The sequence below is a fragment of the Labrus mixtus genome, chromosome 23 (genome assembly GCF_963584025.1).
Source record: "Labrus mixtus chromosome 23, fLabMix1.1, whole genome shotgun sequence".
Taxonomy (NCBI): Eukaryota; Metazoa; Chordata; class Actinopteri; order Labriformes; family Labridae; genus Labrus; species Labrus mixtus.
In genome coordinates, this window is record NC_083634.1 from 5,104,985 (window position 1) to 5,117,797 (window position 12,813).

The 12,813-nt window shown below is 43.1% G+C and overlaps 1 protein-coding gene across 1 annotated transcript in view; it reads left to right on the forward strand.

Moving 5' to 3' along the window:
• The first annotated feature begins 316 nt into the window (after positions 1-316).
• Positions 317-12,813, forward strand: part of ank2b (ankyrin 2b, neuronal) — a 192,932-nt gene continuing 180,435 nt past the window's right edge. Inside the window, exon 1 of the mRNA XM_061031352.1 lies at positions 317-995. Within this exon, the coding sequence (XP_060887335.1) occupies positions 909-995 (87 nt within the window). The 5' untranslated portion in view covers positions 317-908. The remainder of the gene's footprint in view (positions 996-12,813) is intronic.

Sequence of the window (12,813 nt, forward strand, 5' to 3'; positions counted from 1 at the left end):
TAGAGCTAACAATCCTGTCCCTTATACTTTGATTGTATGTGTTTCAAAATGCAGAAAAAGGCATCATTCTTCTCAATAAGGTCTACATGTTGGTATGTTAATTTACAGTGCAGTTTGTGTTTCATGTTTGGAAGCTGTTGTAATTGGTTATCATCACAACATGAGACCAACAGTATATCAAAGTTGACTTTCACTGCATGTTCAGTTAATACTGGCATTAGACATGACCCGGTCTGAGGTCATCTTAACATCTAACCACATTGGTGGACAGCTGGGTCTACAGTGAACATATTGTGGCGACAACATGGGATTATGTTCTGTCATGCCAGTGAAATGTCGCACTGAGCTGGAAGAAAAGAGGCATGCTGTATGAGAGGGTGTGCTGGAGGAAGAAGAGCAGCAACCCAGATTCATGAAGACACAGAAACACACACACTGAAGAAGGAGAGAGGAGAGAGATGTCAGGGAATATGAGACTCTTCTTTTGCAGCTCCAGAGCTCAGTGAAGTGGGACGAAGTCAAAGCCAGAGAGGACAGTGTGACACAGAAGGAGAGAGAGAGTGTGTGTGTGTGTCTCTCTCTCTCTCTGTGTGTGTGTGTGTGTGTGTGTGTGTGTGTGTGTGTGTGTGTGTGTGTGTGTGTGTGGAAAAGTGAGTGAGAGACCCGGGGAAAACGTCATCTGCCCAGACTGGACTACCGGACTGCGAGCATACGAGCACCGTCCGGAGGAGGAGGAAGGACAGTGGCTCCACTGTGTAGCCGGACAGAGAGTCACTGTGCTCGGACAGCAAAGCGTTGCTGTAACCGGTCCTCTCTCTTAGCGGCAGCGGGGCTGAATGCTGGAGGACACCGCGGAAAGTGACACGAAGAGCAGGCTGTTAATGAGTGATTGACGGCGGGGGGAGAACATGGATACTTCTCCGGTCACCCCAGCGTCGCTAGAAGGAGGGACACCTTCACCCATGGAGAATGAGGGGCCCGCTACAACCCGACAGGTAAACACACACACACACACACACACACACACACACACACACACACACACACACACACACACACACACACACACACACACACACACACTTCTGTGCCCCGATTGCATGCCCGATAACGTGCCTTTCACGCATGTCGAAAAAAAACATCACCGAACCTCATTTGAAAATGTACTAATTTAAGACTTACTCGGGCTTCCGCCAAGTAACATGCGTGCAACGTCATGATATCAGACATAGATGGATTCAGCGAAACCTGCCCTTTAATTCGGTAGTAATTTCATAGTTTATTGAACTCTCAATTTTAAATAAAATACAAATTGGGTATCGTCTTTTCGAGTAGCCGCGCGCCACAAAGTAAACAGTGACGGTGTTTATCGAGCCGTATGACGGACCATAAAAGTTAAGATTTTATTAAAATGAGAGAAAATCTGTTCATACAGTACACGCCGAATTATACACAACCCCTAAAGACACATGCTAGCTTATAAGTCAGTGAATGTCGATTACGTACGTTCACTACTGACTGAGGAAAGGTGAATCTATGAGAAGTTTGAATGGAGTTTGGTTTGACCTACTCTCGCTGCTGCCACTCGTGTTTCTACGTCGTATTTGATGTTTAAGAGCTGGAGGATAGTTTGTCCCATAAAGAGACTACATGCTGTAGGCTTCTGTAGCTGGGAAGGCGTTTCCCTGAATTTGACACTTGCACTGCTTTTCATCCACAGCCAGAGATGGTCTGTGTATGAAGATGATTTCCCCTGTGTACTGTTAAATAACCCCTGCCTTGTAGTTACAGCATGTTTTCCCTTCAGTGCTTGCAAAGTCCTTATTTTTGCATATTTGAATCATAGTTCTGCACACGTTGAGCTAAAAATGAGATCCATTTCCCTTTCTGCAGCCTGCCAAGCTGCAGGTTATGGTGCTTGTGAATGAGTCATACTCGGCACAGCCAACATGTGCGTCTGTCAGATAGTATTGAACGCTCTGACACTCATATTTGACAGTGGGCAGCATGTTGTCTCTGCAAAGGTGATTGTGTTTACAGCCTGCTTCACACACGGAGGCCTTCACAACAGGTGTAGGGCGGTATCAGTGTCACCAGTCTGGCAGCTCTGAGGTCCTAATGTGTACTCATGGCTGGAGTGACAGGAATGCAAAGTCAATGCCAGGTTAGACTGCTTGTTCTCAGACCCACTTACAGGGAGCAGGAGCGAAAGAGAGAAATGATCTGCAGCTGCATTTTCAATTTGGAGGATTTTAATACCCAGAAAGTCAGTAGCATGTTAATGAGTATCCTGTCTCTCCTGTTATGTGTTAACAACCCTTTGCTTAGGGAATAAAGAATTACGGCCGGCCACTTTAAGCGCCATTTTTATGAGGAGCCTTTTATCAGGTCATGCAGGATGTACTATCACCCCAAGTAACCCACTACAAGGTCACCTTACACGTTCTGTAAATGTGCAATTTTAATTAACTTGACAGATTTGAAACTGTATTCCTGGGCAAAATCAAAGTGATTAGATTTGCAGTCCGACCGATATATCTGACAACTGAGATATCGAAATATGAAATGGATATGGGCATGTAACAGATTGATCTGTATCGGCATTATGTTTTTTAAGATATGCAAAACTATCAGAACAGAACAGAGGCGAAGTGATTTAGAAATGGTGTCACCATGCAGAATGTCTTGCAGACGGTGCTCATGTCTCATAAGCTCTTTTCAGACTTTGTTCAAGGTGCATTGTTTACGCCCCTGTGACGTCTCAGAGGCATAATTGTGGGAATTGAAGTGATTCCATATCTGTGCCGTCATCGGAGGTATAGTACCAGTAGGTGAGTCTGGATACACGGAGCCAGCAGTGCTGTGTCTGATTGTTTGAGTGTGTGTGAATGTGGAACTCCCGCTGTGTCTTCCACAACGTCGTAATGCAATGTGAATTCACAGACTGGGACACCAAAAGTACGCCATGACAGAATAAATGAATGATTGAAAGTCCAAAGACGTAGTGATGGCGGAGCTTCATTGCGCTGCTGTTTCAGAATCACAATCTGAAAACAACTAGATTATAATCCTCTCTGTCTGCAGCACTTGTTGTAGCAAACACCAGAGTTTTATACTGTTTAATAAAGTTATATAACTTAGAACGTAGCCTATTGAAAACATTTGCATATCGATTTTGTTGGAGAAATAGGTGTACAAAAGTGCTTAAAATATCAGTGCTAAGACTCTGACTTTTGCACCAGTCAAGCTCCCTTATAAACTCTCTGTCGCTGTTTTTTTTCAGTGTAAATAATTTGTGTTGGATGCATCGGTTCAACATCGGTATCGACCTAAATCGGCCTAGTTGACAGATATCTGCAAATAATGTGACATGAAGCGATGTCAGTAGCCGATGTTTATATGTTGTGCCAAATCAATTTCATGCTGACATCTAGTACACCTCACTACGGATTCAGAGAAGAGGTTTTATATTGGGTGGAGGAAGTCACCTGTGGGACAACCTCTGACTTGTCTTCATTGTCAAACTCGAGGTGGTATTGTTGGAGTCCTACACCTAAAGAAGTCATGAAACGAACATCGGTATCGGTGCATCTCTAGTTGGATGTTTGTCCTGACATTTCATTGGATTGATCGGTGCAGTGATGGAGACTTAAAGAAACGCTGTAGCTGCAGCCCTTTGCAATTAGCCCGGTGAACTCATGGATAGAAAATGTGGCCAATTTTTAGATTCATGTGCTGAAGATTAAATTCTTTGTTCTGTGAGTAGTCACACTCCATCAGAACGCTTCAGGCACTAACTATTTCACAAAGACACCTGGATGAACTCTGCTTTTCTCCCCTTTGTTCCTCTGTGCTTCCTCACAGTATAACAGCTGAATATCTGCAGGTCACTATCGGACTCTGACAGAGCGGAGGTTTGCACACAATGTAAATGTTGTGTAGAGCAGTGGTTCTCAACTGGTGGGTCGGAACCAAAAATGGGTCGCGGAGCCTTTTTTTTTCAGTGTGTCGCAAACGTGTGCTAGGAAATAATAGTTGTGTCCAAAAGTTTATGGAGAGCTTTTTAAACATGCTGGTTGTTTTCTGTATCTTTGTCTATCATGTTTGGTGCCATCGTGGTCCAAACCTCCACTTTTCAAAAAATTAAGTACATCTAATTGTTTGAAAAATATCTAAATTTTGGGTCGAGATTTATCAGTAAGGGGTCTAGCCTCAGGACCCACCACCAAATCCTTAATAAGCAACCCATGACCCAAATTTTGGATATTTTTCAACCTATATTTGTTTTATAAAAGAAATGGTGCAGTTTGTACCTTAGACTGTACGAAACATTTAACTGAACAAAGAAATGAAACAAAACTAACATGTTTTAAATATAGATTTTTAGACTTTTGACACTTTTTTTTTCCCCAGGCACACTTTTGCAACCCACTGCAAACGACTCCACGACCCACTGTTGGGTCCAGAGCCACCAGTTGAGAACCCCTGGTGTATGTAGAGGGTTTCAGAGGTGTCCTTTTAAGTCGTGTTTTGGACGTTACAGTGAAGATGGAAAAGGCTGAGCAACAGAGATGAGGACTATCTCTGTCATGTTGAACCTTTTTATCAGTTGACCTGTGTTTTCTTTTCAACCATCATGAAGAACTGCATCTTTATCGACCTGTGGTTATGATATCGACACTGTGGTTATGTGGTTTGAATCCGTCTTTGCACTTTTTCTTCTGGTCCAAGAATAACCTGAGCATCTAAACGGTGTACACGAGTCTGAATATAAAACAGGACAATCTACCTGTTTACTCGTCATGGCTGTTTGCTCAAAGATAACAACCTGAAAGACTTCAATAATCGACATTTGATTGATGAAGTCATCAGAGTCAGCTCCTTGAAGGTCTATCAGGGTGAAGCCACTAATCATGAGAAGCAAATTGGTTCTTTGAAAGCCGGCCGTTCAAAGGACTCTGCTTGAAAGGTTTCCCCTTCCAGTCTGTGTTTATACAGATTTTACATAAACTGAGAGTGGAACCTTTTACTGCAAAAGCCATATAATAAAATATTGAAGGTTTATGTGACCTTGCAACGTCTGGTTCATGCTGTTGTTACTTCTGTTTTGTTCTTGGATTTCACTGCGTCATAACTTGAGATCTGATCGAGTTTTTTGCTTTCATGTCTCAAATCAAGTGAAGCTTTCAGGCTTTAGATTCTTCATAAATTACTCTGTGTTTGTGTTTACAGCAGCAAATATCAGAAAAATCAACAACTACTCCTGAGCAAACAAGGGTGTAGACAATGCAGTTTCAGTTTGAGAAAACAGGTTTTAAGTGAATTAAAATGCTTCCTCCAAATGTGTTTAGACCTCAGTGAACACCCCGATGTCCCTTTAAATATGATACAGGTTTTAAGAAGCAAGTCTTTACTAGCTCTGCCATCTATCGCTCTAAAAATCTTTGATTTTATATAATTCTGTTAATCCTAACAGAAGGAAAGTAATGCCAGTTGATGTCAAAACAAAGGTAGTAGAAAACCATCTATCATCGTTGTTTTTCTCTCTTCTCTCCTCTCGTCCTTCATGAAAATGAGGGAGTAGGTGGAGGTAGAGCGATAGCCTAGAGACCGGCAGGGGTAAGTGCTAGACCCAATCAGTGCATCTCATCTTAGCCCTCGTTCTAAGATCTCTCGACAGACTTTTCTGTGGTCTATGTTTAAACCAGGAATGGTGGCATTTTGGTTGTGGGGGCCATTGGGCGCCATGTGGTAGTATCAGCTTTGTCACTACCTGGAGCTTGCGTGTACGGAGCCTGGGTCTTTGGAAAGTGACAATGCTGTTTTGGCTGTGACAGCCATGTGGGACAGGTGATAAGATATGGAAACTGTGTGTGTGTGTGTGTGTGTGTGTGTGTGTGTGTGTGTATGGTGGGCGGTGAGAACCAGAAATGCGGGGGGACGAAGGGAGGATTTCCACTTGACAACCCCGGTGATGTCCTGGCTCTTGCCGCCTATCGGTCTTCTTCACGGTTGAATTGTGGGGGCCGAGAGGGACCATGTGGTAGGGTAGGTAGTATCAACGTTGTCACTACCTGGAGCTAGCATGTACGGAGAGCCTGGGTCTGTGATAGCAACTAATGGCCATAGGGAAGGTTATGTAACTTATGAGTATAGGATATAGAGGCATGACTGGAGTGAGGGGTGTCTTCACTGAACACTTATCCTTTCATTGGGGCACAAATATGTTGTGTTTGTTTCAGACTGTACAAAGCTTCATGTTCATGAACTTGTAGATTTAGTTGGATTCTGCATCGTGTCATATTCTTAAAGAGAAAGATGATGTGAGCTCTCATAAGTAAGCTCGTTTCAGCTGCTGTCTCTTTAAGACGCCCCTCCCCTCTTCTGTCTTGTCTTCTGATTGGCCAGCTCTCTGGAAGCCTTCTGGGGGGCAGAACGCTGCAGGGCTGCCAGGGGAGGGCTGCTCTCTAGAGCTCGGAGAAGAGAGTCTATTCAAGAGGTTTCACCGGCTTACGTAGAGGCTTGAAGTCGTCTGGTGAATTTCTTTGTTTCGTATCCTAGGTGATTATCAGAACAAGCTGTTTGGCGCCCTCTGCAGACTCATTGTGGGATTACTCCAACAAACGTTTACCTCATGATCTGAAACTCTGCCCACGTTTAGTTTGAGCATCCAGCATTGTAAAACCAAATGTGAGTTTGAAAATGGGGATCAGTATAGTAGGTGAACTTAAAGCATATTCCATCAAACTAATTCAATACATTTGATCATCTGATATTTCTACATATGGAGGCTTTAAGACTCCATTCAAACAGGAAGCCTTTGACGTCCTCGAGGGCTCACGGCCAAGAAGATCAAATGAGTTTCTTCCCTTCGTTTCACCTCAGAAGCTTGTATCTAAAACAGACATGAGATCCTGTTCACAGCTTTCAGTGCTTCTATGTCTGGATGTGTGAAAGGGGAGAGATGAACACGGCAAGGAAAAAAGAGTGTGAGGCTGTGATGACGGACGGGGCAGCAAGAGGGGGGTGAAGGCGTAGTTTGCCATCTACTTTGCTCCTGCAGAGGAGGACATCTGCCACTCGATCTTTTTTTTCTGTCTGAGCCAAGGTCAGACTGAGACCGAAACATATGAGATCTGTGATTCTGAAAGAGAGGGAGACAAGGGAGGAAACAGAAAGAGGGAGGAGAGAAATGCAGTCCGATGGTTGTAATCAATTAAAGGATGTTAATGTGAGAGTCACTAAGGCAGCACATAGGGTTTTATGTTTCCTCCTTTGCAGCTCGGGGAGAAAAAAGGATGGATGGGGAGAGGTTGAATTAGGGTTTGAGTTTAAGATATGTTAGTGGGTTCAAATCCAGAGCAGAGAGATTTATTTGTGAGGAAAATGCAACCACACAATGCAACTTCAGAGTGTATTTTTTATTACTCTGTGATTTATATTTGCATCTTTTGGATCAATCAAGCAGATCGTCTAATTTAGTATTCTGTGATCTGTCCCATATGTTGCAGGTCACTCTTCATTTAGTAATAACCACACAGTTTCCTGCACGATGGGCGATTGTTACAAACATTTCAGGTTTGCTTTCCCTTTGATCTCCAAATGATGGTTTCTGATTACCACTCTTCAGACCTCAGTGATGATTGAACCTTAAAAGGGTGCAGCCGTCTCCTCCGCTGTGACGCTTCACCGAGGTGTTTTTGTTTGATTGACAGGACGGACTAGTGTCTGAGATTTGAATTAAGAAAAACACATGGCTGAACACTGCAGGCCTGCCAGAGGGGGCTGCTCTCCAGTGCTGGGAGAAGAGAGCCTAGAGGTTTCCACAGTGTCTATATGTTTACTGCTTGTACCTACACAGCAAGCTGCCTGAGAATATTACATTTATTGTAATGGAAAAGACGGTTATTCAGAAAGCTAGCACAAGCTAACCGCCTGTCCAACAGAAGGCAGGCCAACGCCACGTCCACGGGTAAAAGCCAACACAAGGTTCATCTCGTTTTGGAATGAGCTTTCGCCTCACTATGATTACATTTTCTTTTCTTTGTCCAATCACTGAAGTTGGTCAGCTCCTACACTCACCTGCACGCTGTCATTGGCTGGAGGAAACACACCAGCTCCCCAACCAGAGATGTCCTAAGTCGACCAAAAAAAAACTGAACAGTAAAATCCAGTCAGAGGACAGAGTCTCTGCAGACACAGTCACCACCACACATGTACGGAGGCCCAGAAGGGACGATGGAGCAGCTTCACTTTTGTTTAAGTCTGTATTTTAGTCTCAGGGAAAATCTACTGACTCTGTCTCAAAGTATCACAGAGGCATCATGCTGCAAAGTTTGGGCACCAAAAGTTAAAATCTGTCAAACCCATGCAACGCTTTGTGAATCGACGGAGCTTTAGCGCCATCAGTCACTTGACAGTTGTCATTTGACGCAAGAATCAAAACGTGGCGGTTCATTTGAGGGACACGAGCTTCAGAGCTTCGGTATCGTTTGCCCATCACATTTCAACATCTTCAGAGCCTTTGGCTGCTCATGCACACACACACACACACACACACACACACACACACACACACACACACACACACACACACACACACGATGGTTTGTGCTTTAACTTGTTGTGTTACTGTGTGTTTCAGAGAAAAGAAATCCATTTTTAAGAGTTTTGGAGTTGATACATTTCTGATAGCGTTAAGCTTGTGAGAGCTAATAGTGGTGAGCTCAAAGCTGCCTGTGAAACTGGAATGACATGGCAGCCTATTTTTGATGCCAGAGAGGTCCTCCAGTTACAAAAATCCTGTTTTCTGAAAGCCAACCAGGGTGTCAATGCAGAAAAAACTATTATTCTCCCTTTTCGCTTTTGTAAGTGAACCAGTCAAAACAAACACCAATGCTATCGTAAACATATTGACTTCTCTACAAAGCGTATTTGGCAGAGATGGAGGTATGAGGTGTGTGTGTGTGTGTGTGTGTGTGTGTGTGTGTGTGTGTGTGTGTGTGTGTGTGTGTGTGTGTGTGTGTGTGTGTGTGTGTGTGTGTGTGTGTGTGTGTGTGTGTGTGTGTGTGTGTGTGTGTGTGTGTGTGTGTGTGTGTGTGTGTGTGTGTGTGTGTGTGTGTGTGTGTGTGTGCCAGTCCCTGTGACTCATCACCTGGAGTGTTATCACAAAGATCTCAATCTCTGAGAGCTGAGCAGAGTCTCTTCCTTATCACAGTTTCTCCATCAAACCTCTCGTTTCCACGAAAACAAATGACCTTGTTGAGAAAAGCAATTATAACTCTGCAGGAAATAAAAAATGTGATGCCTATTTATTTTTGCTCTTGGCTTTGTATTTGCACTGCAGCACAGAAACTGGTGGTTGGTTTAGACCATCTCTGTCTCTGGAGGAGCGGTAGTGAAGGGGTCACAGTGGGTATACGTGGCTTCATCCTCTGCACTCACACCACCCAGCATCCCTCTTGCTCTCTCTGCCTCCACCTTGCAGGACATGACTGAGCACTTTCCCAGCAGAGCAGACACTTAAGATTATGTAAGGTTAGCACGCTGTTCATGGCATTACATATGGGAATAATCGGATTAAGCATTTATGGCGTATTCTTAAAAGGTATTCTTTCAGTTTTTAGTCATCGTGTTCAAAGCAGAATAACCAGAGCGGTATGTTTCTTATATTTTCTTTGTTACAAACGTACAAAGTATTCTCTCATGAACAAAGTAAGCATGTACTGTAATACGTTACTGAAGCAATAAATGAATCCTGCTTGAAAGGTCATAGTGCATCAATTCTAAAAAAATAAGGTGGGCTGTACAGATTTTTAGTCAATAGTATGAAAACTGAGGCCGTTTTCACACCTATAGATCGTTTGCTTTGGTCTGAATCATGGACTAATTTGTTCCATTTTTCGTAATTACCTCAAGTTTTTTACCACCGTGTTTACACAGGGACATTTACACGCGGACCAAAATGTGTAATAATTGAGGAAATGCTCTTTGATTGGTCGGAATTTCGTGCAGGAAAAACCTGAAGTAAACAAATACCATTTTCACACTTGCAGAAATCTCCTGAAAAACTCAGGATAGTAACCAGAGGAGCTGTATGTGAACGCAAACAGCCAAATGTTTTGTTCATACTTCAACTGGAGTTTCTCCTGCCAGACCCCATTTCGATTCTGTAACATCTGCATCGATACATGTATTTTCAAGGAGCACATGACGATATATTGCCATATTGATTTTTTGCGCACAGCCCTATTATCATGACAGTTCAGGAGAAGGTGCACATTAATCCCCATCCACGATTGATGCTGCTGTTTTAGTGAAAGGCTAACAATCCTACCCATAATGCACTGTGCAACCGGCTACAGTTTAAGCCAAAAAAGCACAATGCTTCCTGATGTTAGGTCAGACCCAGGTCCATTCATGTTCTACAAATGAACCGCATCAGAGTCCGATAATAAGCAGATCAAGACCCACTTTTTAAGAGGTCTCAGTACGGTTGTTTGGTCTGCACCAGGGTTTGATTGACAGCTTTCATACCAGCACAAACAAATCACAAAAACTTGGCAAACGTACTCGAGCTCTTTTGAACTGAACCAAACAGGTCAGGTGTGAAAACGCCCTTAGTATAACCGTTTAGTAGAGAACAGAACCTTGTATAAAATCAGACTCCAGATAGTAAGCTTGTGAGATTGTTGTTCAAAGTCTAGACCGTTCACTGACATGATCTGAACATGTATCTATTAGGCTTGATATAGAAAGAAGAAATCTGTTTTTTAACATTAGAAATTAGCCAACAGTATAATTACAATTACATAACTTACTAAACATCCAAAGAACACAGCCACGCTTAAGAAGGAAGCTCACAGACATGTCTGCAGGTTCTAAGGTGAAAAGTTTCAAATCATGCAGCGGGATTAGATTTCTTAAACGCTAAATCCTCAGTAATTCTTTCCATTGAAGGTGCAGAGCAGCCTGAAGGCAGCCTGCCAAAGTTCAGATCTGACCTGAGAGAGACAGAGTCAAAAAGAGCTGAGATCTGCTCTGTGGTTATTTCTCATGGTATCAAGAGCAAAGCACAGCAATAAAATGTTTCACGTTTTGGATCCACCTACAAATGTTGGCTGACAGAATTCATCAGATGTCTGTAAAATCTCATTCATCACCGTGCCCACCAGCTGCAACAAACAAACACGTCTTTTATTCAGACAACTCGGTCAATAACCCACACATCAGTGCAACAGAGAGGGGGGGGGGGAGTTTTTTCACTTCAGGGTCAAGCTGCATTTGTGAGGAAGTTTAAAAGGTTTAAGTTCACCTAAATTAAATAAAATGTTAAAATATCAAGTGTTGGCTCTATGAGCTGTATCAAATATCTTTAAAGCTGCATGAAAGCATCAGTCACATTCAGAAAAAACCTCCTTATTTATCTGATATACTGGTGTCAGTAAAAACACTCATTTCAGCCTCTGCTGTCCCTTTAAGGCCCCCCTCCCCACGTGCCCACTTTCTTCTGATTGGCTAGCTCTCTGGAAGCTTTCCGGGGGGCAGAACACTGCAGGGCTGCCAGGGGAGGGCTGCTCTCCAGTGCTGGGAGAAGAGAGTCTATGTAAGAGGTTTCAGCGGCTTACGTAGAGGCTTGAAGACGTCTGGTGAAATTCTCGGTTTCATCTCGGGGAACAATGGCGTGATTTACGAAACAAGCCGTTTAACGCCCTCTGCGGAGTCATCCTGGAGTTACTCCAGCAGAAGTATACCTCGTAATCCGAAACTTTGTCCACATTTAGTTTGGACATCCAGCATTGTAACACTAGATGTGAGTTTGAAATTGGAGATCAGCAGAATAGGTCAATTTTAAATCTCCTTCATAGAGATGAGATTGACACCATGAAAATGAACACAGAGAATAAATCAACTGAGAAGAGGGCTCTTCTTCGCATAGACCTCCTTAAAATTAAACTTCTTTTTGCGAATCAGAACGAGTGGAGTCGCCCCCTGCTGGTCAGGTTCAAGGCACCTCTGTATTGGCCCTGGTCCATGTCTTATGCAGTCAATGAAAAATATGTTGCTTGACTCAATATTATGAAAAAGATTTCATATTTGCATTGAAGCTTAAATTATAAACTGTGTGTTTGCTTTCTGGCCTGTTCAGTAATCACTCAGTAATCAGATGTTATTCAGTCACTCTGGTGTGTGTGTGTGTGTGTGTGTGTGTGTGTGTGTGTGTGTGTGTGTGTGTGTGTGTGTGTGTGTGGATTATTGGCAGGTTCATACCACACAGATGTGTCGCTCATCCGGCAGTAGACAGCTCACTTTGCTGTGTCATGCTGCTGTTTGGACAGCACTCATAAATCTGTCTCTTTCAGTTATGTCGTTACATTTTTTAAATGATAGTTAATCTCCTCCCCCTTTTCCTCTGCACATATTCTCTTTGTTGCTTCTCCTGATTTGAACTCTCGCTCTCTTTCGCTGAGTTCTTTAATAAGCAAACATAATGTCTCTTTCTCTTCTTTCCATCACAAAATCCCATTACATGCTCCTTCTGCAGACTCATGGGCTAATGACAAATCAACCGCGAGTGTGGTGGCAGCTTCAGGACAGCAGAATGAAGATCATTAGCCGGACAAAAAGCTTTATATTTATATTTGTTCACTCACTTCTCAATTTGAAAAATGAGATCAGGTTACTGTAACACCTTTTACAAAACACCTACAGTACACTGCCTGTAAAATACTCCACTCTGACTGAATGTCTCCTCACGTATTAGATCTGTATTTCTATTTTAAGATTCATACGACATCACAGCCGCAACCAAAG